General features: G+C 46.6%; 8 protein-coding genes across 8 annotated transcripts; 4 read left to right on the top strand and 4 right to left on the bottom strand.

Moving 5' to 3' along the window:
• The first annotated feature begins 40 nt into the window (after positions 1-40).
• EDB82DRAFT_501604 (uncharacterized protein) lies at positions 41-1846 on the top strand. Its single transcript, XM_025736119.2, has one exon. It carries the CDS (start codon positions 89-91, stop codon positions 1595-1597), a length of 1509 nt encoding a protein of 502 aa, XP_025586758.1. The 5' UTR covers positions 41-88; the 3' UTR covers positions 1598-1846.
• Positions 1722-3219, bottom strand: EDB82DRAFT_476128 (uncharacterized protein; the record flags this gene model as incomplete). Its single annotated transcript, XM_025736118.2, has 2 exons — positions 1722-1794; positions 1907-3219. 2 exons carry the CDS (start codon positions 3217-3219, stop codon positions 1722-1724), a joined length of 1386 nt encoding a protein of 461 aa, XP_025586757.2.
• Positions 3220-4214: 995 nt separating this feature from the next.
• On the bottom strand, positions 4215-6229 carry EDB82DRAFT_546049 (kinase-like domain-containing protein; the record flags this gene model as incomplete). The annotated part of the gene is made up of 4 exons (XM_065609450.1): positions 4215-4551; positions 4625-5006; positions 5056-5355; positions 5407-6229. The coding sequence occupies 4 exons, from the start codon at positions 6227-6229 to the stop codon at positions 4215-4217; spliced, it is 1842 nt and encodes a 613-aa protein (XP_065465026.1).
• Positions 6230-10634: 4405 nt separating this feature from the next.
• On the top strand, positions 10635-11355 carry EDB82DRAFT_193341 (uncharacterized protein). The gene is made up of 3 exons (XM_025736115.2): positions 10635-10792; positions 10869-10953; positions 11036-11355. The coding sequence occupies exons 1-3, from the start codon at positions 10730-10732 to the stop codon at positions 11071-11073; spliced, it is 186 nt and encodes a 61-aa protein (XP_025586754.1). The 5' UTR covers positions 10635-10729; the 3' UTR covers positions 11074-11355.
• Positions 11356-11816: 461 nt separating this feature from the next.
• Positions 11817-15335, top strand: EDB82DRAFT_537269 (uncharacterized protein). Its single transcript, XM_065609292.1, has 6 exons — positions 11817-12104; positions 12153-12390; positions 12435-12491; positions 12544-13048; positions 13095-13239; positions 13290-15335. The coding sequence occupies exons 1-6, from the start codon at positions 11941-11943 to the stop codon at positions 15304-15306; spliced, it is 3126 nt and encodes a 1041-aa protein (XP_065465025.1). The 5' UTR covers positions 11817-11940; the 3' UTR covers positions 15307-15335.
• EDB82DRAFT_501591 (Alpha/Beta hydrolase protein) lies at positions 15327-17413 on the bottom strand. Its single transcript, XM_025736113.2, has 4 exons — positions 17202-17413; positions 16638-17154; positions 15830-16587; positions 15327-15783 (listed from the first exon to the last, which is right to left on the bottom strand). Exons 1-4 carry the CDS (start codon positions 17376-17378, stop codon positions 15457-15459), a joined length of 1779 nt encoding a protein of 592 aa, XP_025586752.2. The 5' UTR covers positions 17379-17413; the 3' UTR covers positions 15327-15456.
• Positions 17414-20578: 3165 nt separating this feature from the next.
• EDB82DRAFT_501589 (uncharacterized protein) lies at positions 20579-21420 on the top strand. The gene has a single exon (XM_025736111.2). The coding sequence runs from the start codon at positions 20666-20668 to the stop codon at positions 21347-21349; it is 684 nt and encodes a 227-aa protein (XP_025586750.1). The 5' UTR covers positions 20579-20665; the 3' UTR covers positions 21350-21420.
• EDB82DRAFT_575831 (uncharacterized protein) lies at positions 21421-22815 on the bottom strand. Its single transcript, XM_025736110.2, has 3 exons — positions 22138-22815; positions 21907-22083; positions 21421-21846 (listed from the first exon to the last, which is right to left on the bottom strand). The coding sequence occupies exons 1-3, from the start codon at positions 22501-22503 to the stop codon at positions 21493-21495; spliced, it is 897 nt and encodes a 298-aa protein (XP_025586749.2). The 5' UTR covers positions 22504-22815; the 3' UTR covers positions 21421-21492.
• Positions 22816-23375: the final 560 nt, after the last annotated feature.

The following is a 23375-nucleotide window of genomic DNA, read 5'->3' as shown; positions in this document are numbered from 1 at the left end:
TAAGCAAGCCCCAAACTCGCTGATCAGTTCCTGATACTTCAGTCATGCTTTATATGAGCTGCTCACTCACAACTCAGCAGCAGCCGCCATGAACAGGATATTATTGCGCCTCAAGTGTCGCAATGTGCAGCCGAGGCTACTAAGGCCTCATCCAGTATTGACTCGTGGCTTCGCAGATGCTAAGCGACCACCATCAGCTCCCAAACCAATCGTCGATATTAAGCACATTCGCCAACATGCAGAACTTTATCAGCAGACTTGCGTAGAGCGCAATTATCGCAAGCAAGCGCAAAACCCAGCTAAAATTCTAGAGTTGCACGCAAGATGGCAGGATCTTCAGCGACAAGGCCGCGCGCTGCGTGAGCGATCAAATCTATTGAGACGTCAGCTTGCGAACCCGGCCACCAGCAGCGGCGACGAGGATCTTAAGGAAGTGCGCCAATTGACCCGCGAGCAGATTCAAGAGGAGGCTCGACAACTTAAGCAAGATCTTTCTGCGATTGAAAAGGGCGAATCGCAGGCGGTTACGCAGATGGAGGAGCTTGCGCTGGAATTGCCTAATCTCACTCATCCGGATACTCCCAAGGGAAGTGAGTTTGAGGTTATGAGTTATATCAACGATCCGCCCACTTTCAAGGAATCTCCCGAGGATAAGATTTGGCGCTCTCACGTTCACATTGGCTCTGAGCTTGGACTTTTCGACTTTGCCGGTGCTGCTACTGCCTCCGGATGGGGCTGGTATTATCTTCTTGGTGAAGCCGCTCAACTCGAGCAAGCTTTGATTCAATTTGCTCTTGCAACAGCGACCCGTCATGGCTGGACACAGGTATCACCTCCCAGCATGGTCTACAGTCATATCGGTGCTGCTTGTGGATTCCAACCTCGCGATCTGAATGGAGAACAACAAGTCTATACCATCGCTCAATCTGCCGACGATGCTGAGCGTGGTGTCCCCGAGATGTGTCTTACCGGAACCTCGGAAATCGCCCTTGCAGGAATGAAGGCCAACACTACCATTGACCCCGAAGATCTCCCTCTCAAGCGCGTTGCCGTCTCCCGCTGCTATCGCGCTGAAGCCGGTGCCCGTGGTGCCGATACCAAAGGCCTGTACCGCGTACACGAGTTCACCAAGGTCGAGATGTTTGCTTGGACAGCACCAGACGAAGACGCCGCCCAGGATATCTTTGATGAGATGCTCGACATGCAAACAGAGATTCTGTCTTCACTTGGACTTCACTGCCGTATTCTCTCCATGCCATCCCACGACCTTGGCGCCTCAGCAACTCGCAAAGTCGACATGGAAGCCTTCTTCCCCAGCCGTCGAGACAACTGGGGCGAAGTCACATCAGCCAGCATGTGTACCGACTACCAGACTCGGCGTCTCGGCACAAGGACTCGTGTTGATGGAAAGCTTGCCTTCCCCTGGACCGCCAACGGCACTGCCCTGGCTGTCCCCCGTGTGATAGCAGCTCTGTTGGAGAATGGATGGGACGAAGAGGCAAAGACTGTCGCTGTGCCAGAGTGTCTGCGACCATGGATGGATGGTAAAGAGAAAATCGGTCTTGGTGGGCGTCGCTCCAGCGTGGATCGAGTGTAAGTTTGAGTCAATGGAATGAAGCATTGCGTGATTGCGTGCGTGTACGAAATGAGGATCTACTGGAAGTTCGAATGCTACGGAACAGGATATCTTTTTTCTTAATATGAAGGCGGGATATGATTTCCTAGTCGAATTCAAAACACCAATCTGAGACGGCCCTTTCGCTGGCGTGATGGTATGTTGTATATACGGATATGCTAAATGTGTTTATAATCTATCCTCTATCCCAAATTATATACCAAATGCTTCACCTTCTTTTCCCAACCTGGCATCCTAAATTCCAAACCAGGGCTTCCCCTCCATGCATACCATCCACTCATCTTCTTCATGGCTCCGACCCACCCTAATTCCCTCTTCCTCCACGTTCTACCTCTAGTTCCGTCTCCCCGATGTTGCACCACGTATATGCCTCCATCCGAAGCCGTCGTCAACTTGGCCTCTCCACGCTCTGGATCTCCACTGGTGTGGTACTCCCTTCTATGCGGTGTTCGATTCGCTTGAAATCGTTTGTTATGATCTAAATCAAGAATCTCGCTCGCTGCTACTTCCATCCACACATCCAGTGTTCGGAGATGATCGGCGTAGATGACGAGGAGCGCAAAGATGGAACATAGACCTGATGCCAGCCAGAATACCCAAAATGATGACCCCTCAGGACCATAAGTGCTTTCGATAGACAATATTCCGGATACGACCGTCAGTGGAAGTAAAAGGCCACCCAGATATGCTATTCGATCGAGACTCCGGGAATTCGCATCCTTGGGTTCATCTTGTGCTTGCTGAGCATGTGCTTGAAGAGCGACTGTGACAGAGATTTGTATACGTCTTTGAAGGCGCTCGGCAAGGTTTGCCCAGTCAGTAGACGTGATACTGCAAAAGTCGCCTCGTCGCTCCATGCTTCTCGTGGTATCCGCGTTCGTTTCCAGTGCGCGAGCGATGGTCCATTGAACATCTACCGAGTCGGATCCTAAAGGAGGCAACGAGTCGAGTTTTTGGAGCCATGTTTCATAAATGAGTTCTGCCACAAGGTCTTCTATGGGTCGAATGTCGACGAGTGCTTGCCAGAGTGAGTCTTCCAACCCTGATCGTTTTGGTGGTCGTTTTCCCTGTTTACTTCTGTCTGGAATCGTGTTGCTCGGTATCCTGGAAGGTCGATAAGGTCGCGACGATATTCGAAACGGAAGGCCATCAAGCAGTAGAACAGGAAGCCTTTCCTTGGTCATAAGTGATGCACGACATATCCTGATCCCCTCGTCTTGGTCTGAATCACTATCTTCATCCTTCTCTTTGGTCTCATTCTCACTCTCTTCCGTTTTCCTCCTCCTGGTTTCCGTCTCTGGAAATTCCCAAACCCATCCTCCTCTTTTCTTATCCAGTTCCATACCAAGCAAGGCGCCCATATCGCATTCACCTCGTACAAGAGCGATTCTTCTCCAGCCGGGTCTCTCCACAAGACCCATCTCTTCTTGGAACTCCTCCGCTGTAAAGATATCCTTCTGTCGACAACTTTGGGTATTCCATTCTAAAAGATATGGTCTGCCAGCGCCAGAGATACCCCGTTCCGAGGATCGTCGCCGAGTCGTCCGGTGTCGGGGCTCCGGAGCTGGAGGGTATCGTGACATTTTGGTTCTTGTTTTGTCTTAATTATTTCGATTCGCTAAAAAAAGGATTATTCACAAGAAATAGAAGCTAGTCAATAGATGTGTAAATACTTTTCCTACTGAGACCGACTTAAGTCCAAAACGGGGGAGTTTCACTCTTTTCAATCTTTGACTACCGTTCTTCCCAAGACCCCATGAGCACAATTCACGTCATGAGAGAACTTCTCAGGGCATAATTTCTCCATAATTTCCCAGGCAGATGTTCTTTTATCCCAAGAATTTCAGGGTCCTGGAATGTCTCAGCTAGGCAGATGTTCCCTTGCGCCTCCATAAGCAAGTGTCTGGATGGTCATGTGCCGACTTTCGAAGCCCAGATGACCCAAGTGATAAAGGAGCCTCACCACGCGACATATCCACCTGCGAAATGGAATTACATAAATAGTCTGCAGTGTCCATTTGATGGAGTCTAATCTCATACATATGTTACTAAGATTTCAAGAGTCGTTGGCGTATAAGTGACATGCCATCGATCTTTCCGGTACAGCACATTCTCATCAGGGATATCCTACTGGTTCTGTTTATGTAAAATAGCCCTCGTTCGTGCATGGCTCGTCATCTTTATTGAACGGTAACTTTACATAAAATGGCTCTTTCCCGCTCTTCCCTAAACGCCTGACCAGACGCCATTTTAACAGCGACAATCATAGGATGCTGAGACTTCCTATGTTGTCTCTTTGACTCTCCAAATGCTTTCGCGTTGCCTTCTTGTGCTTCATTCCGTCTGTCTCCTCTTTATTTCTCGATTTTCTCTTCCTTCCCTTCTAAGCAGCAAACGTCCTAAGGAGTGTCAAGTGTGTGGAGTGATGTGAAAAAAAGCAAAAAAAAGACGCCCCATTGCAAGAATTTCAGATCGTAAACCCATGCGTATACGTACGACGACATGTCGAATTAATGATCGAGGTCAACCGATAACAGCAGTGTCCCGAACTTCCTAAATAGAAGTCGGTATTTCAAAATCAGCGGTGGTGATCATCATCACCATCATGATGCAAGGTGACACTGTTAAACTCAAGGAATGGGTCGGGAATTTCACCGCCAGGAGTAGCTAGACCACTGTCCAAAGGTACTCCCTTGAGGTTCATCGCCCTTGATCCTGAAAGGTCGACACTCTCGCTCTCCTTCACGTTTCGGAAGTTGACGGTATCAACTCCTCGTCCGGCATGGGGAACAATCGGTGGCTTCATGTGTCGAATCAGTGCCCATTGTGTCGTTCTAAAGAATGGATGCGCCTTAATGTCTGATGCACCGGCTCGGGCACCAAGTCGTCGGTTCTCGTCTTTGATGAGTAGTTTCCTTATCAAAGATTTGCAAAGGCTGTGGCTTAGTTAGAAAACGGTTCAAGTTGATTTGTCTGCACATTACTTACTTGGAGATCTGTGGTGCACCAGCATGATCGGGGAAGGGAATATCCTCCCTCAAGATGTTTGCGAAAGTTGCGTTACGGTTCTTGCCCTTGAAAGGCGTTGTGCCGTAAAGCATTTCGTAAATGAGGATGCCAAGTGTCCACCAATCGACTGCGCTTGTATGGCCACTACCCTTAATCACTTCCGGCGCAATGTACTCTTCTGTGCCTACAAAAGAGTTGGTTCGGAAGTTGGCAATACATGAACGTGTGTCGATGGTCGGTAGAGCATCTGTGCGAGCTCCATTCTTGCCAACGATCATAGTCGGCTTACCGCCAGGGTCTGACTGCTTGGACAAGTCAAAGTCTGAAAGCATAATGTGGCCCGATTGATGAAGCAGAATGTCTGTAGAAATGGTCAGCGATGGATTTGTAAGCACGATTTCGCAACATACTCTCTGGTTTCAGATCACGGTAAATAAATCCCATAAGATGCAGGTATTCCAAAGCTGCTGTCACTTCGGCGGCGTAAAATCGAGCATCCTCCTCAGGGATGCATTTTCCAGGACGTGTTTGGAGAGCGCGGAAGAACTCGCCGCCACTACAGTACTCCATACACAGGTAAAGGTAGTCCTCAGACTGGAAAGAGTGGTATAAAGTAACAATGAAGGGGTGGTTGCTTGTCGCGAGAATTTCTTGCTCTGCGAGAGCTCGCTTGATCTTGTTTCGCTTGATCATTTCCTTCTTGCTCAGTACTACAGACGGTTAGATGTGGTCGCATGCGTAAATTTGGGACGTTAACATACTTTTCATGGCGTAAAGCCTGCTACTCTTCTTCTCCCTCACAAGATACACCTTGCCAACGTCTCCCTTTCCGATAAGCTTTATCTTGTCAAAGCTAGAAGGGCTGACTTCAACGTTTCGGACCTTTATAGAATTGGAACTGTACGTTCGGCGGAAGGCCATTGACATATTAGGAGCTGGCAGAGCAGCCAGAATGTCTTCGGGGTTGGCATGTATGGGCATTTCCTCGTTCTGTGGAGTTTTGGTCGGCTCTATGAGGCCAAGCGCGCCAGAACTTGTAAGAAGGGGATCTTTGCCAAGCTCGGCAGTCGCGGGACGCTCGCCGTTGGGGTCGTTCTTGGAAAACAAGCCTTGAGCATTGGGTGCGCTGGCGACTCTTCTAAGTCTCCGGGCAAGCTCCTCCTTGGTTTCGCTGGTAGTAGTTTGATCGGTTGCGGTGGTACCATCCGGACCATGGATTTTGAGACTTGGCGTGTCCGGGGGGCTCGGAGGAACAGAGTCGGAATTATGGTGACGCAGTCCTGGTTGACCTTGGTGGGCAAAATAAGGGTTGGCGTGAGCGGTAGGACTCATGGCTTCTTCAACCTGGTTGCCCTCGCTTGCCACGGTATGTGCGCGCAGGCGGCCAACTGTATTACTAAAGAACTTGGTGTGACGAGGTTTCGAGGGATCGGGAGTGGTAGCGGCCGAGTTCTTGTCCTTTTCCTTGTCCTTTTCCTTATCGCTAGAAGCACTGCCAGTACTACCTCCAGTGTTCATGCGGAAGAAATTGCGCAGACGGTGGCTGACCTGGCCGGTGCCGTTGGAGTTCTTTTGAGAAGGCATAGCGGCGGTAGCTTTGTTGAAAACGGCGGGATAGGTGGAGACGGAAACAGACTTTGTATGTTTTCGATTAGAGATTCGCTTCCATATTCGATGGAGTAAGCGGCTGGGAGACGAAAGGAGGGCGTTGCTGTGATGTCAAGGCAAAGAGAAGATCGACGTGCGGAGGAGTCGTTGTTGCGCAATGAAGTCGCGCTAACGTGGGATCGCAATGGTTCAACGGAAAATGATATTTAAAGTCGATTGACTTTGATACGGGGCGGATGAAGCTGCTCAAGAAGAAACAGCGGCGATAGTATTGATAAGAAAAAGAAAGAAAAGGGAGGAAAGAAGACACCAGAGCCTCAGAGGAATGACGCTGGCCTTGAGACCTTGTAATGGGTCGGGTTATGGGTCTTTGAATCTGGGTCCTAGTCCTGGTCTTGGTCTTGGACGACTTATTTGAGAATCGGATTGGAAATGGGAACGGGCTATGGCCATGGGAATGGGGGCGGCGTCGGAAGCTTTATGCCTGAGGCATTACTAATATGATCCCGTCGGCATTGGCCGCATATTCTCTCCCTCTCTTTCCCGTCCGTCCTTCATTCCCGTTAATTACTTCACTACCACTGCCAGGGTAAAGTCGGAAAAGTTAGTCCTTAAACTTTAGCGTGCAGAAGAAATGAACTTGAGGATCTACATACTTTGATCAAATTGAATTGATCTTGTAATAAATTCCTCAAGAACTCTCTGTCTTTACACTCCAATATACACGGGTACAAAGGTAGTGGATAACTGCAGAGAGCTAGGCACAGATAAGCTCACCTCAGTATTTAGCCTTAGCGTAGCTCTTTCAGCACCTCGCCTTGTGGCTTAGAGGGGGTCAGAAGGCTGGCTGGCCTGGGGCGAGTAACGTTAGCTGGCCGAGCTTGGCTTTTATCCATCTTACAAAGCTGTCTCTCACCTTCGGCAACTCGGTGTCCTTAAATTACCGCAAACTCCGGTGAGAGAACATTTCAGGCGACAATTGTAATTTCAGTTTTAGCTAGAACATCCGATCACTCCCCAAGTCCCCAGCAAAGAAGAGTTTCATCGGGCAAGTCGTCAGGGTCGTCTTCCATTTATTCGGGGACGCTACGGACGAGCCACTAAGACGTTAAGTTTCAAGTCGGTTGTTGCACTAGAATTAAGAGGCGCTGACAGCCTAACCTGATCGGAATAGAATCCTTGTAGTTCCCAATATTGGTTCCTGTCACCTGCAGATTGTTCTGTACCTTGCGTCTCTTTTCTGACATTAGATGAGCAAGCAGAAGACTTTCATGAATGAATGGGCGACTCAATGAGCCATAATTAGAACGTCACGTCGTGGGGGATGTTGAGCAGGGGTCCAGGGGATGCCCTTGTCGTCGAATCACGGGCACCAAGCAACCTACTTGCAAAGCCTCCTTCCAGTCTATCTTTGAACCTAGCATTGACTAAAGCTTTAGATGTGGCTTCGGGATCTAGTACTGATCCCCGTCGTTCTAAATCTCAACTCTGGATACACAACTTCAACTCGTAGGGCTGTTCGTCGTTGCCGCATGTTGGGATGATATTCGCGCCTCAACTATCTACCCTGCAAGCAGTGACATGATTAAGGCTCGACCGCGGGTCAAGGATTCAACACTGGCCCACCGTGCTTTCCGCACTATCTGGGTTATGAAACAAACCTGAATGCCGATTGTATCGACCAGACGTGCGCATGTTCATGCATGTCTCCATCGCCTTTCTGCGTTGGCTCGAAGTAAGCCCCAACCTAGACGCATAATACTTAGGCAAGTATTCATCACACGTTGGTCTGGTTGTTCAGGTTTCTAGGGAGACTCGGCACAAATGGCAGTGATACGTAAACTGACCGGAACAATACCGATGACTTCAACGTCATGCTTTATCAGTGAGGCTTGTCGTCGGCATAAACCCAAATGCAGGCATCGCAATAACACTCTCAAAGTATGGAGCTTTGAATTCCTTGTCAAGATTCAATAGGCACAGTATGATTTAGCTCAAAGTTGATAGTGGAGGAATCTTTCAGTTCAGCCACCTCCATTCACACCACATATGTTGGTGCTGAAGGGAACTTTGGTTATGCCCAAGTCCTGTGCAAAAGACACTTAAGTTTAAGCTTTCTGAGAACGGAGATTTAGTTAAGTCTGGACCAAACACATTTCGTATCTCAAGATGACCGAGGTACATCCGAGTCAATTAGGCTTTATTGAAGCCTTTTTGTTTCTGTGCTCTTGTCATGAGTCTCATGGCATCGAGATGACGTCAGGAAGAGTTGATCGATATAAACTATATTCCCATATAAACACGCACATGCGACCCAAGGTACCGGATTATGGGATCTCGGCAAGTTCCGGTCTTTTGGTGAAGTGCAGTCTTCTCAGAGACTTTGGACTCTGGTGTTAGAAACCTCTATCTGTTCGTTACTTTGGTGATTGAGATTATTATCGAACCTTGAGCTAGACAATGCTCTCAGAATCTAATATCTATGTGCGTAGATTGAACTCTGTTTCAACAAGATGAGAAGACAAAAGGCCCCGAATCCCCCATTCCACAACTAAGAAGGTCATGTCTTGAGATCAGTTCTCATGGTGAGCTTCATATCAACCCTGCCATATGTAACACTTGGAAATAACACTTTCGCCAGGAAACCCACACATATCCACATCACACGAGATCTGACAAATGGCAAAGGTTGCCAACACGATGGGCGTCGAAGCCCCCCACAACGACATAGAGCCTTGGATGCTTACCATGCACGCTCGAGGGCATTACGTATAGTCAAAGATTCTTCACATCCCCGATCGACTCGTTTTGTTCTCGTCCGGTCCGCCTCTACAATAGGCAAGAGAGGTTGCGATATTTGTCGACCTGTTAAGTATCCTAACGCTTAATATTATCATGACATTGTTATGGGTATTTGGAGCTGTTGAGCTTGAGCTTGTGATGAACATGTTCGCTAACCACTATTTACTCACTGCTTTGGGCTGGGTCGCAGGACCTTACATCAAGCGCTGGTTTTACCGCATTCGCCGATCTTGCGAAGTGCGGAAAGAAAAGGAAGTGCAGGGAGAAAAGGGAATCAGCCCACCCGCTCACTCAACGGTTTGATCCCGCACGCCGCAGGTTGTGACCTCTTTAACCCCATAGGCACAGTGGTTAAAACAAAACAAAGTGTTAAGCTGCAGTAGTGGACTGAGAAGATTTATGAGTTGGAATATGGCTCAGGTTCTGATATCATCCCCAGGGCAGTCTGGGTTGTCGGAAAGTAAGACAGAGTACCAGGAAAGAATGCTACAAGTACGGGGAAGTGCGACTGGGTAGTCACAGTATGGTTTCTATAGAGCATTAATAACCAACTTGCGAACAAGTCTTGAATCAACTGCCGTGATTGGTACTTGGGGTATTCGGTGTCTTTCTTTCAGAATCATCATGTCCTCGTTTGCAATGACAGAACGTTTGGCTGCCTTTCTTTTCGACTTACAGTAATAGATTCTAACAAAGCTATCTCTGGTACATACGACCATACCTATCAGAGAACTCGGGATCCCGTCCGCTCTCCCATAGATAAGCTGGTAAGGGGCGGATTAGTAGTTGGGTCGGTGACGACCAGCGAATCCCCGCTGTTGTATGTTTTTTGGTGATGCACCACATTTTTGGTGTTTTATCCAAGTAAGACCATCTTTTACTCAAGTGTATTTTTACGTGATAATACTGGCCACAGAGCTCTACCGGCAACTAAAGTCCATAGTTTTTTTACTTGAGCGTCGGAGACAGCATATTATCTTTTATCTTGGCTCCTTTATAATGGTGGCTTCGCGTGTCTTGTTGACGTCTACTTCAACTTATACCTAATCCCTGCCACCAATTGAATGCTACATGTTGGTCCGACGCAACGAGTATATTTCCAGGCGCCCAATCAGAGTTTCACAGGCGACCAACATCGGGAAATCTTCACTTACAAATGTTGGCTGGGATATTTATGTGAACCGCAGTCGGTATTTCTTCAAAATTGAAACCTAAGCAATGCATTTCAGTCTCATCATGAGTGATGCCCACATCTGAGAATTGTTGTGGATATGAGGCGTCTGGGTTGGATACTTACCCTGGTGAAACAACTATATGTTGTCAGCAAGAACTGGGCGGTATCGTGTACTGAAACAAGGTACAAAAGATTATGTGTAAAAAGCAGGTCAAACCAAAGTATTATCTTACCCTGTGTCGACCGATGAGCCCAGATCGAGGCCATTCAGGTTTCCTCAAAGCTTGTACTCCGATTGGCTCTCTCTAGGCCTCCCACCAAAAAGGAAAGGCCACTCTCCTGTAAGGTTTATCTGACGGTCTGGCCGCTTGTGTCGCGACCTGCTTCTTTTCCCTCCTCTTCACCTCTTGCTCGAATACGAACGTTTGACGGTCCAACCATTCTATCCACTTCTTGATTGTATAAGTTCTGTATCGCATCTTTCGCTTCAAACCGACATCATGGCTCGCGGTAACCAACGTGATCAGGATCGTATAAAGGCCCAGAAAAAAGCAGGAGGAGAGGTTAGTCTTACTCCAATCCCACCCAGTCTGGAGATGTGCGCCAGGGTAGAAACTGACGGCGTATGTTTCCTCATAGAAGAAGAAGAATAACCAGACCGGTACCCAAATGCAACAATCCAAGGAGTCCAGCGCCGAAATCATGCGACAGAAACAGGCTGCTGGTATGTCCCAATCGCCCCCAATACTTACAATTTCGCCTTCGTCCATAAGCCGAGACACAATCACTAACACAGTCCCTTGCAGCTGAGGCTCGCAAGGCCGCCGAGGCCGCCAAGAAATAAAAGCTGCGATTTGCTGTACGAACACTATCCACTTCCACTCAAAAAATTACCATCGATTGTCTGTACGGAATACCACAACTGAAAAAGATGGAATAAGGACTACAGAGAGGGAGCGGAAACGTTCGAAACCAGACATTTTTTTCAGCGATGCAACGAAACGACTTTTGGGCAGCACAGGCGAAGCGGTGCAATAATACGGGTTGTCTTTCAGAAACTATAACTATAGCCTCGTCAATACATCTTTGTGATGATGTTTGCTCGTGATGGCTAAACAAGCAGCTCTAGGGTCCCTCCGTTCTTTCGTCTTTCCTACTCTTTGCCTCTCCTTGTAGGAAATGGTTCACGGACAGATGATTGATTGCTGTGCGTGATGCCAGACATCAACCACTCCCAAGGGACCAGTCAATCACCTTTGGTAAGGTGATCAACTCCTCGAAATGTATCAAGTCGGTGTATATATATGACACAAAAACAGCTTATCTACGTCCCTTGAAGCGCTATGCCCAACAGAAACCTGTTTTTGTTTTTAAAATTTGTTGGTTTGGACGTTATGCAAATTCATCTCATTTGTTACATGCCCAACCAACTTGATAGTAGTTGACTGTTGGTCCTATCTTTCCATTTCTGTCATGCATATACCCTGTATAAACTACAAATGCCATTTGATAGACATGACCAACATCAAATTCGATGAAACATACCCTCATCGCATCCCTGAAGCCTGGCGCTTAGGAGCGTTCCCGGATGAGAGTTGGGCGCTTAGAGCAATGCCAGGCATCCTTATGAAACCCATCGTCCCATCTCATTTGTTTAGTGCTTGTCTTTCCAGTTTCAATTGTTTATTCAATCTTCTAGTGTTTGTTTATAATGTTATCCTCTTTGCGACGAGTGTTCCGTTCTAAGACCGCTCTAGTTCATGTTGATGAGACACCTATTCCTGAGCCATCGCCACAACTTTTGCCCCGAACTCGAACAAATCACTTGTACTCCGGTATAAAGGTCCTCCATAGTTCTAAAAATGACGATACTGAGTGAGTTTATGAGCACCAATTGTTGATATGTTGTCTAATCATGACCAGTATCGTTTTTGTCCATGGGCTTAAAGGAGACTGTCTAAAAACATGGACAGGCAAAAGCTCAAATGAGCCATGGCCAAAAGCGCTCCTTCCGCTTGAGCTGGGTACTGCTCGTATTCTTACTTACTCTTATGATGCAATTGTCGTCAGCAAGGATAATGTTCCGTCACTGAACAGAATCTCCAACCATGCGTCTAATCTCGTGGCGGCTCTTGCATCGCTTCGACAGGGCGATGACACAGTAAGTGTTGGAACCTCGTTGTTGGATTCAACTAACATACTCAGAACAAAAGACCCATTATCTTCGTTTGTCATAGTCTGGGTGGACTTGTTTGTCAAGATGTGAAGGTGTCCATCCCAACTTCTTTCGCCCATCCACTTACACAGAAACCAGGCACTTGTAGCAGCAAAACAGCGATCCGAGCAACATCTACAAGACATTGCAAACTTCACCCGGGGAGTCATATTTCTTGGGACTCCACATCACGGATCAAGTCTCGCCAAGATGGGAGAGCTGGTTTCACGCTCTGTCGGAATGATTAAAGACACGAATAGTGACATTGTCCAAGTTCTCACACCAGATTCGGAGGTCTTGGCTCGAATTAAGGACAGCTTCCAAGCTCTTGTCATGACTCGCAGCAAAACTGAAACCAATACGATAGAAATCACATGTTTCTATGAGGAATTGCCCAAGAAGGGAGTAGGACTGGTCGTCCCGAAGCATTCCGCCATACTTCCCGGGTATATCTCGATTGGAATCCATAAGAACCACTCGGATATGACCAAGTTTAATACTGCGGATGAGCCTGGTTTCGTTGCTATATGTGGCGAGCTCAAGCGTTGGATCAATAAGATACAACGGTCTCAGGGAAATTTTCAGAAGAAACAAGTAGCGCATTGTAGGAGAGAGCTTCAATTTCCGAGATACATACTAACAACGCACAGGTCTCGTACCATACTCTTATAATCCAGATTTTGTTGGGAGATCCGAGACCCTCGAACTGCTCAAGACCCAGCTTGGCCATATAGGCACTGGCAGCCAAAGCAAGACCCATCGAAGAGCCGCACTCCATGGGCTTGGCGGGGTTGGGTATGTTTTTTGTTTTAATTATCAAAGACGAAGATAACTAAGTTGTATAGGAAAACCCAGATTGCACTGGCTTATTCGCGATGGCTACAAGGTGTCTCCAAAACCACATCGGTTTTTTGGGTCCATGCCAGTAGTACTGAGCGATTCTCAGAAGCGTATAATAAGATCGCCAAAGCATGCAAGATACCTGGTCATGATGACCCGAGTTTTGATGCCTTGTCTACTGTCAAGGATTGGCTCGAAAGTGATGAAAGCGGACAATGGATGATGATCGTTGATAACGCTGACAATATGCAACTATTCTTCCCACAACAAGCCGATTTGCCAAATTCCAAGTCTGGTGAAGAGGAAGACAGCCTTGCGAAATTCATACCAGAGTGTGTGCATGGCACTGTCCTTGTCACAACGAGGAACATGCAAGTGGGATCAAGGCTATTAAAGGGCAAGCGTCCTATTGAAGTGGGCAAAATGGACGAGTATGAGGCGACTCAGCTCTTGCGACAAGGACTACACCATGGAGACGAGTATTTGGAGACTCTTTTACAACTGTCGTCCCGATTGGAATTCCTCCCACTTGCACTAGTCCAGGCAGCTGCTTTCATACAGGAGAACTGTATTACAGTTGATGAATACCTCGAACTGCTTAACGGCAGTGAGGATGATATCATACAACTACTAGATGAAGAGTTCGAGGCCGTGGGTAGAGACTCAGATACCCCTCGTGCCGTCGCACAGACCTGGATGCTATCTTTTCAGCAGATTGAGAAACAGTACCCCTTCGCCGCTGAAGTTTTATCCTTGATGAGCTTGTTCGATCGGCAAGCTATACCTTTAGAGTTCCTCGAGTTCTACGGTGAAGATAAGAAGCGCGCAGAGTCCAACATCAGGATGCAACTTGTCAAAGCACTTGGAGTTCTTAAAGCATTTTGTTTCATTCGCGCTGAGAGAGGTGGCGATCACAACATGCATCGTCTTGTGCAGTTGGTGACGCGAACTTGGCTGTCCAGGAAAGGCAGATTGGCTGGGTTCGCTAGGGAAGCTATGGAAGCCGTCTCAGATTTCTATCCATACGCCGACTTTGAGGATATTCCGGTATGCACCGCATATCTTGCACATGCATATTCTGTGCTTGACGCACAAAAGACAGAATCGGACGAAGATAGGCTCCTCAGGGCATCACTACTTCACAGAGTCGCATCATTCTGCAGATATCAGAGTCGATTGTCCGAAGCGGAGAGACTACAACGAGAGGGACTCCAGATTCGAAAGGAGTTGCTTGGAGACGACCACTTAGAGACCCTAGTCCTTACCTCTGACCTTGGATCAACTTTAGGGAAACAAGGCCGATGGGAAGAAGAAGGAAGGCTCTTTATGCTCGTCTTAGAAACATGGAAGCGACTTAGAGGCGAAGAGTACCACGAAACCCTCGATGCCATGAACAACCTTGCTGTGAACTATCACGCGCAAGGCAAAACGAACGAAGCCAGAGAGTTGCACACACATGCTTTTGAGGTTAGGAAACGTGTACTTGGGGCAGATCACGTTGACACGATCCGATCACTGGATAACCTCGCAACGTTATTCGAAGGGAAAGAAGCAGAGGAGATGCAAAGAACGGCGGTAGAAGCTAAAATCAGAATTTACGGCGAGGAGCATCCCGAAACACTCCACAGCAAAGGAAATCTATCTTCAACGCTCGCTGATCTAGGCGAGCTGGGAAAAGCCGAGGAGATCCGAATAGAAGTTCTGGAAGTCAGCAAAAGAGTCCTCGGCGAAGAACACTCCTTCACTTTGGGGAGCATGTACAATCTTGGTGCTATTTGGACATTGTTTGGAAAGGTATTTATGGATGATAGACATTTGTATCCTGATGTAGATATGCTTGGGGATGCGAAGAAGTTATTGCAGGAGTGTGTCCGGCTGCGGACAAAGGTACTTGGGGCTGATCATTTTGATACTCTGGATGTATGTGAGCGTCTGAAGGACTGTGAAGAGGCAATAGAAATGGCGGATAGGCTTGATGCCAATGCGAAGGCAGTTGATGTAAATAGTCAGGTGGAAGTTTAGTGTCTTCTTCTTCATAAGATTGTTAATGAATATAATTTGGGCTCTTCCGTCCCATGATGGATCTTGTTGAACCTTACAACATACAACACTAATCGTGATACCACATGTACCTATGTATTTCCAATCAAATACTCACTCAAACTTCCTCCGCTAGTTACCAAAAACATCCAAAGCGTGTTTAGCCATCCACTCCATACCATCGGATCTCCGATCGTCTACTTCAATGTCAGAGCCATTGATATTGAAAACGATATTCTTTCCATCAAGACCATCAGACAAGTCATAAATAGGCCATTTTTTTCCATTGAAGATCCCCTTCCCTGTATCTCCATTGGGGTCGAGAGTATTGAAAAAGTTGATCCATGCAGTAGTCATAGTCTTTGCCATTGCCTTTGCATTTTTCGGATATGATCCTTCACCACCGAAAGGTTTGCGATCATATCCGTCCCCGTTGATGTTGTACAACACAAAAGCGACCTTTTAAAGTCAGTACGTAGAAGGATGATCAAGCAACTCTACTTACATCTTGGAAATGAGTCACCCCAGCGAACTCTCGTTGTCCATTGGGCTTGATGTTGAAGCGGTATGCATAAGTGGGAATCCCATTCTTAGCCCAGGACTTGTTTGCGCGCCTTCGTAGATATTGCATGAGCAAGTCTCCGAATAGGGCACACGATCGACGATATTGAGCTCCATGCACCTCAGCGTAAGAATCGTTCGGTTTGATGATATATGGCCAAGACTCCAAAGATGGTATTCCGACCCTTTGATCGTTAGGATACAACTCCATCAACTCGTCAGTAAGTTCTTCAACAGTCTCTCCTGTGATGTCTTCTGCTTGAGGTGGGATTATAGTTCCTATAGCGTTCCTCATGTCTTCATCGGTATTGATGTTTTGGCGATCAGATGTTCTGTTTCTACCAAAAGACGTCCCTTCGTCCGTGTTGGAACCTATGAGAAGTGGCACTTTGGGAAAGTTCCCATTTTCCAATTGATTAGTAGCGTAATCTGCAATGAAGTCTCCGTCCAGGACTGGAGCCCATTCAAGACCAGTTTTTATGGCCCATATGGCGCTGTTGATTTCGTTAAAGGGCGCTTTTTTCAGGCAAGGTAGAGATTTATCCGATCCTACCAAATCGGAGCATGATGGGATCATGCCAACGAATTTATCGTATGTATCTTGCATCGCATCGGTTGCGTTGTAGCCACCACGATACCGAAAAATGGGACCACCGAAACCAGACTGGCCGATTGCTCCTCTGAACAGGCCATCATCACGACCTGTTTTCGTTAGGAAATGTTTCATAAGTCAGGGATTTCTTTTGGCACACCATTGTATGCAAAGACTTGTGCCCAAACACTCTCAGCACCTGCACTTTCTCCAAATATAGTGACTTTGCCAGGATCACCACCAAACGCTTTGATATTCTCTTGAATCCAGTGGAGTGCAAGTCTTTGATCGCGGAAGCCAATATTAGTAGCACCCTCTTTAAAAATCTCTTTACCAACGAGGAATCCCAATGCGGAAAGACGATAGTTAAAACCGACGCCGATAATAGGTTTGCCGAGGGCAACGCTCTGCTCAACGATGAAAGACAAGTTGTATCTCATGTCTGAAGCACCGCCCTGGAGAAGACCTCCTCCATGGATCCAAACGGCCACAGGGATATTCGCTGTGGTTGGCAGGTTGGCAGGTCGAATGACATTGAGATAAAGGCAGTCTTCGGATTGCTTATATCCGTCTTGGTCGGTTCCATATCCGTGGCAGTGAATTGATAACTCTGTGGCTTTTTTCACCCCATCCCACGAAGAATTGAGCCCTTGAGCTACCGAGAACCGTTCAGGAGGCTGAGCAGTGTTAGCCATTCATACCAAGACATCGCGAGGAGACTCACTTGAGCAAAGGGAATTCCAAGAAAGTAGTCTTGATCATATTGCTTATTGTAAACTCCAGCATATGTGCCATTTTTCACAGTGACGGTAGGTGAAGAGGTCTTTGTCTGCGTTGAAGCTAGAACTTCCAGGGGCCAACTAAGGGCGAAATAAGTCTCTACCAACGAGCTAAACTTCATCTTTCCGCCAGTTGAATTGAGGATAGAATAAGATGATCAAGACTTATGCGAATTTGGTCGAGAGACAACCCCTCAATTTATGTCTGTTTAATGTCGTATTTGCCCCTATAATCAGGCTAATCAACCAGTCATCATATTGATGCCGAGTTGTATCTAACGCCAACGCCAAGCTGGTTAAACTGTATAGAAGAATCTTCGATGTTAAGCTGCTGCGACGTTTCTAGTCATTTGTGGCGATCATTACCGGAGGATTTATCCAAAGGGCCGTCTATCCGGACTGAAGAGGTGTAGTCCTACAGTTATAATTCTTGGCAGATTTAGATACTTCATATGTCCTTGTTCAAAATTTCGATACTATTGTAGTATTGAGAATCCTTGCGGGTTTTTGAGAAGCAACTGATATATACATATATAACATCTTGGGACTTCCAGTATGCAGCGCCGCATCGTCACTCTCCAAAGTCTTGTCAAGATGAGACCCATCAGAAGAAACAACAGTTGCTGTAAACAATTGAGCCTGAAGAACTCTGTAGAGTAACAAAGGAAGCTTCTGCCTCGCCGATAATCTTTCCAGGTGTGAGAAGGCCATGATTCTGCAAGATGATGTTCTGTCAATCGTGCCCAAAGCATCAGCAGTTCAGCTACTCTTTTCTATGAACAACCATCTCTACTGTGAAAACAACGTAGGGCATAGACCCATTCTACTTAATCATCGCGATGAGCCCACTCAAGGTTAACTAGGCACAGACTCAGGGGCCGTGAGCATGATAAGCTGCGCTTTGATCCAAACGACGTTCGTGAATGGCGGCGTAAGTGATAGAACCAGATGAATGACTGTAGGCAACTTCTCGTGCGTTAATATGTTAAACATCCTTTAGACTTTCTGCCCTCTCAATAAAAAACACTATGCTCGTACTTATGAAGCGGCGCAATGAGTTTAGGAGAATACATCGCAAATACGCCAAGCAGATAATTGCGTGTATTTCTCAACTTTATTAAGATTCGGAAGTAAAATTAACTTCTGTTGCGAGAATATTTTGAGTTTTGATGCACTTTCTTATGCTTTGAAGCCTTGAGATTTGGAAAACATGCCAGACCCAAATACACGAATAGATATTGGTGATTTGAGAGGCTCACACATATTTCTCTCTATAAATATCTCTCTTCTTCCTTTGGAGTCTTCTCTTCCTTCCTTATCTATCCACCTCACCTCCGCCAAAGAGAAACGATCTGAGCGTCTGGTCCAAACGACATAAACTGGCTCCCAAGTCTCTCACCCTACCAGCGACAACTTCTCCGATACTTCAAACATCATGCCGGCCAAGTGCAGAAAGACGGATTCTCCCAATACATCTTCTCCTCACGATATCCCCAAAGGTCCCGCCGACACGGACGGCTCGGCGGCAGATCGTGTATTCCACATCCTCGAACTTGCACAGCAGATCGTGTATGAGTTGGAATTCAAGAATCTTTTCAAAGCATTTCCCATCACCAAAGACTTGTAGACAAGCCGAAGCAAAATACCAAATTGGTTTTAGGCAGAACGTTTGAGACGCCTAGTTTATCCAGGTTATGTTGTTCAAGATACCTCACAATGCCTACGAACTAGCTATATCTCCATATCTCAGGCTGTTGAGGGTATCGGCCGAGGTGTTCGGCCCAAATCAAAACTAATCAACACGAGAGATGTTTTTGATCTTGAAGAATACGCCTACATTACATTGAATTGCCCAGGCGATATGGTACCGCCATTCGTGCTCCTAGTTTCCAGACGTCCAGTTCTACCGATCAAGGGCGACCTGTACACCCTCGACGGGGACGTTATGAAGTTGTTGAAGACAAGGGCTACACTAACATGCGGCCGAGTGTGCGACGGCCATTCTGTTTTGGCTCCAGGGCCCGACTATTCTTTCATTGTGTGGAAGCTAAAGGATTGGACGTCGACGGCCCGATTCGACATGAATCTTCATTTGAATGGGATCATGATCCAGAGAAAGTGTTTTTTTTATGACAAACACTTCATTAGCATATACAACCTCCCTATGGAAGAGTGAGAGAATGAATGGGACGAAAGTGACGGTCGTTTCATGATCGAATTTTGTAGTTACCAAGGCCAGAAACTTGGAGAATCGATCCTCCCTGGGCAGTTTTATATATCCTACCACCACGCAGATTACTATTCGAACAAGGAGTGCCACTACTTCACAATGATGCCCCATCACTACTCTGCACGAGCCATATCGTGGAGGCTCGACACCTTGGATATCGTGTTCGACCACAGCCTATCGACCGAAGAAATCTGGAATGGTCTTGAATTTCAGATAAACGAAGGTTTCGTGAACCTTCTAGACAAAGACCGCAAAATTTCAGATCATTGGGCGGTAGACGGCAGAGATGTATCTAAACGAGTCGCGTCTATTCTCAGCGAATGTGCGTATTTCCCCAGTCGAGAATACTCTGACGGGCGCAGAGTGAGATGGGGGGACATATGAGAGGTCTTCTGGTACAGGATTTCGACTTCAGACGAAGGGGCCTGAATGCCGATAACCTTGCCGGCGGATCCTTGCCTACTAAACATGAGTTGTTGCATTCTATGTACCAGGGTGGTGGCATACTTTTCGACTAATTCTTCTGTACTATATCTTTCCTTCCATCTTCTTCGTTGGTCGAATTCAGACAGACGTTGCTGATCGTTTACTCGAAGGAAGGGAATATGTTGACCGCGAGGGCTCTGAAAAGACAGGAGAGAGAAATTTCTTGGTTTGTTGACATCCTTGGGCGATTGGTGATCATCTATTTGAGGTACCACGATCATGTGGAGGAATTTGAGGTGATAGATTTCAGAGGGGCCCTATCTAATTCTAAGAAGGAGGCAGCTAACTTCCAGGAACTTGATACCTTTTCCGTAAGAGACGAAACAGCCTAGATTAGTAGTTTATATCATCTTAGACTCGCTCTTATGTTGTTTAGTCAGTTAATGCCACATCGTACCTGCTCTTGTTTTATACGAATATAAATAAGCTTATGTCTTGAGTTTCCTACCATCCTGGTTGCGGTTAAATCCCAGTCAAATCGTCTTACACGATGCCTGCCTAGTTAGGCTTGGCGTGGTGGACACAGGCTAAGAACCCCTGTCCCATAATTTTGTCAGCCATGAATAGTTAGATCTAATTTGAAATTCGCTTTATCTCGTCTCACTTTATCTTTCTCCCTCTTACACAAACATTCACTCACTCAGCCTTACCAGGCTCTTCTATCCAAAGTCACTTTCGTTAAAATATCATGTCATGGAGCTCATAACATTCCTTCTCCGGGTGACCGCCTTCACTCTCTTTGCGGTCATCCCAACCGTTCACGCTACCTACTATGACATCCCCTATAATATGACTGCCGGTGAAACCTTCAACGTCACAATCAAGCAGAACATTGATCCAAACTCTGAAAATGGAAGAGCAACCGACTCTTATCGTGTCTATCTCGCCCTGACACCACCAGGATGGGGCACAGGACCTGTTTGTTGGCTCCAGTATCTAGTTCCTCGAGATCAAACACAAGTCAACATCACCATTCCTCCCGACGTGGCTCCTAAGGGCACACGTATCAGGCTTTCAACATGTCTTACCAACTCAAAGAATGGCAGGCGAGTCACGGGTTTTGATTACAGCGGAAGGACAGATATGTCGGGGTTAAACGGAACTTGGAGCCAGGCGGAGTTGGACGGTCGGAGTACAGGCGACCAAGATGAGGTTTCCTGCTCGGCTTATGGTTGTGTTAGGGATTGCTATGATCTGTACTACAAAGGAGACAAAGATGATGAAGAGTACAGCCGGAAGTCGTATGCTTGCTGGAAGGCTTGTGCAAGAGATTTGAATCCAGCAAGCGCAGCATCTTTGAATGTCACTCCGGTTAAGAGCCTATTAGGGGTAGGAGTTATGGTTGGATTCCTTCACTTGATAGTTGGGGCACTATAAGCATATAGATTCGTGCTGTCTGGGGGTAGTTCGATCACTAATAATCTAATCATGGGGATACAAAATTGACATGAATAATCAAACGGATCTATAACTTCATAATTTGCCAAGATTCTATGAAGTCCAACACATGAGTCGCTGGTTTAGTTCTTATACAAAGCGCGTAAAGCGTCCACCAGCTCCTGCTCTCCCCTAATAGTCTTCTCATCATATATAAAATCCTTGGCGATAACCCCACCTGAAAATCCAGCAGTTGTCATTTCCTTAAACTCTTCGGCATGAGCTTCCGGAACAATCTGCTTCCAGTAGTCCAGCAGTTGGCTCTCCTCGACAAGTTTCAGCTCAACCTTTTTGCCAGTGATTTCCTCAACTGCATCTTTGAGATCAACAGAACCGTAGGCTCGGGGACCGAATAAGTTGAAGTAATGCGGGCTAGGCTTGGCAGTTGAGGTGAGGAGAGAGTTTGCGACGTTTAAAGCTACGTCTTTGAGTCCAACCTAGAAGTTGAAGGTCAATATTGATTTTCATCTCACTTCAAAGATCTGGAAGTTACTCACTAGAGGAATCTTGTAATCAATAGGCGTGATCCAAGAGTGTATAGTAGGATTTTCCTCTTTTCTGGCTTCAAGAAGGTGTGCAAAATCTTCGAAAAAGTAGGTAGGTCTGACTATCACAACCTCTGATACAGAATCTTTCAAAAGCTCATCCGATATATGGTTCAACTTGAGAACGCCCTGGGAACGGTTAGTCTTGTTCCTAACCAGATGAGATGTTTCTCATAGACTTACGATACCGCTGGAATTCTGGGCTCCAACGGCCGAAAGGATGACCAGCCTGTTGACGTTTGCATCCTTCAAAGCCTGCTTCACATTGGTAGCAGCTCGAGTTGCCCATTCGCCCTGATCGGTGCCATCATAGGTAGGTGGTGGGATGTAAAAGACAGCATTTGACCCCGTAAAGTCGAGACTGTTGCCATCTCCAACGTCGCCTTTGACAGCTTCAAAGCTTGAATTCTTGGTGAACTCGGGTGGTGCCTTGGATGGATCTCGGTAAACACCTCGAATAGAGGGTTTGCTGTTAGAAGCTAAGAGGGCACGGATGGTTTCTCGACCAGCTTTAGTTGAAGCTGGTAGAACGGTGATATGATGAGGCATCTTGATGTTGATGAATAGAAAGTTAAATGGTGTGAATGAAGCTGGATGTTAATACAGCGATGTTTTGACGGGCAAAGAGATAAATATTTATATAGATACTCTTTATGTCGGTAAGCCGCCGCAAAATAGATACTCTCTAAATTTGAAATCAGATTTGTCAGGTTGTGGAGGAAGTTCTTCTGGCACCATGTGTCGACGTAATTTCACGATCCTTCGAAAGTCAGAGAAGTGAAGTACATGCAGGTTGAGGCAGGCTAAGGCGGGCTTTGAAAGTCCGAAGCACCGAAAGATGCCTCTAGAAGCTTGGCTTGGAGATCTCCAACAAAAATAATAGGGCGCCAAGGAAGCTCCAATTCTTCTACCACCACCGCTCGACGCAATTCCACTCCTCCGCAAGCTAGAGGAGTGAACTCCGCGCGGACAAAGACGGGCTTTGAAAGTCCGAAGTATCGAAGTATACTTTCAGAGTCTTGGCTTTGTGGATCTCGAATAAGCATAAATGGGGTGTTGCATTTAAAGAAGCTTGTTTCTCTCAATGCAAGTTGACAAATACAACCGTTTTCATCATTTGAGGAGCAGGCTGTGCAGTGGTCGATCCTTGTAAGGCTATACCGTCACAATCTAAGCGCAGTGTGAGTACAGAAGCAGCTCGCTTTGTCATCTTATGAAAGACAAAGCCGTTAAAAAAGGACAACTGGACTCGAGAACAAATCATCTTTGGCCAAGTCTTTTTCAGTTTAATAAGTTTGTATTTATTAGGGTATTACATGAAGACAAAACGTTCCATAGCCGTCTCATATCATGGGCAAGTACATATAATCTGGGGCAAATTTCCAAACGTGGTATCTAAAAACAAATAACTTTTTGGCAAA

The sequence above is a fragment of the Fusarium venenatum genome (genome assembly GCF_020744135.1).
Source record: "Fusarium venenatum strain MPI-CAGE-CH-0201 chromosome Unknown EDB82scaffold_2, whole genome shotgun sequence".
Classification (NCBI taxonomy): Eukaryota; Fungi; Ascomycota; class Sordariomycetes; order Hypocreales; family Nectriaceae; genus Fusarium; species Fusarium venenatum.
This window is presented reverse-complemented; position numbering and strand designations above follow the sequence as displayed.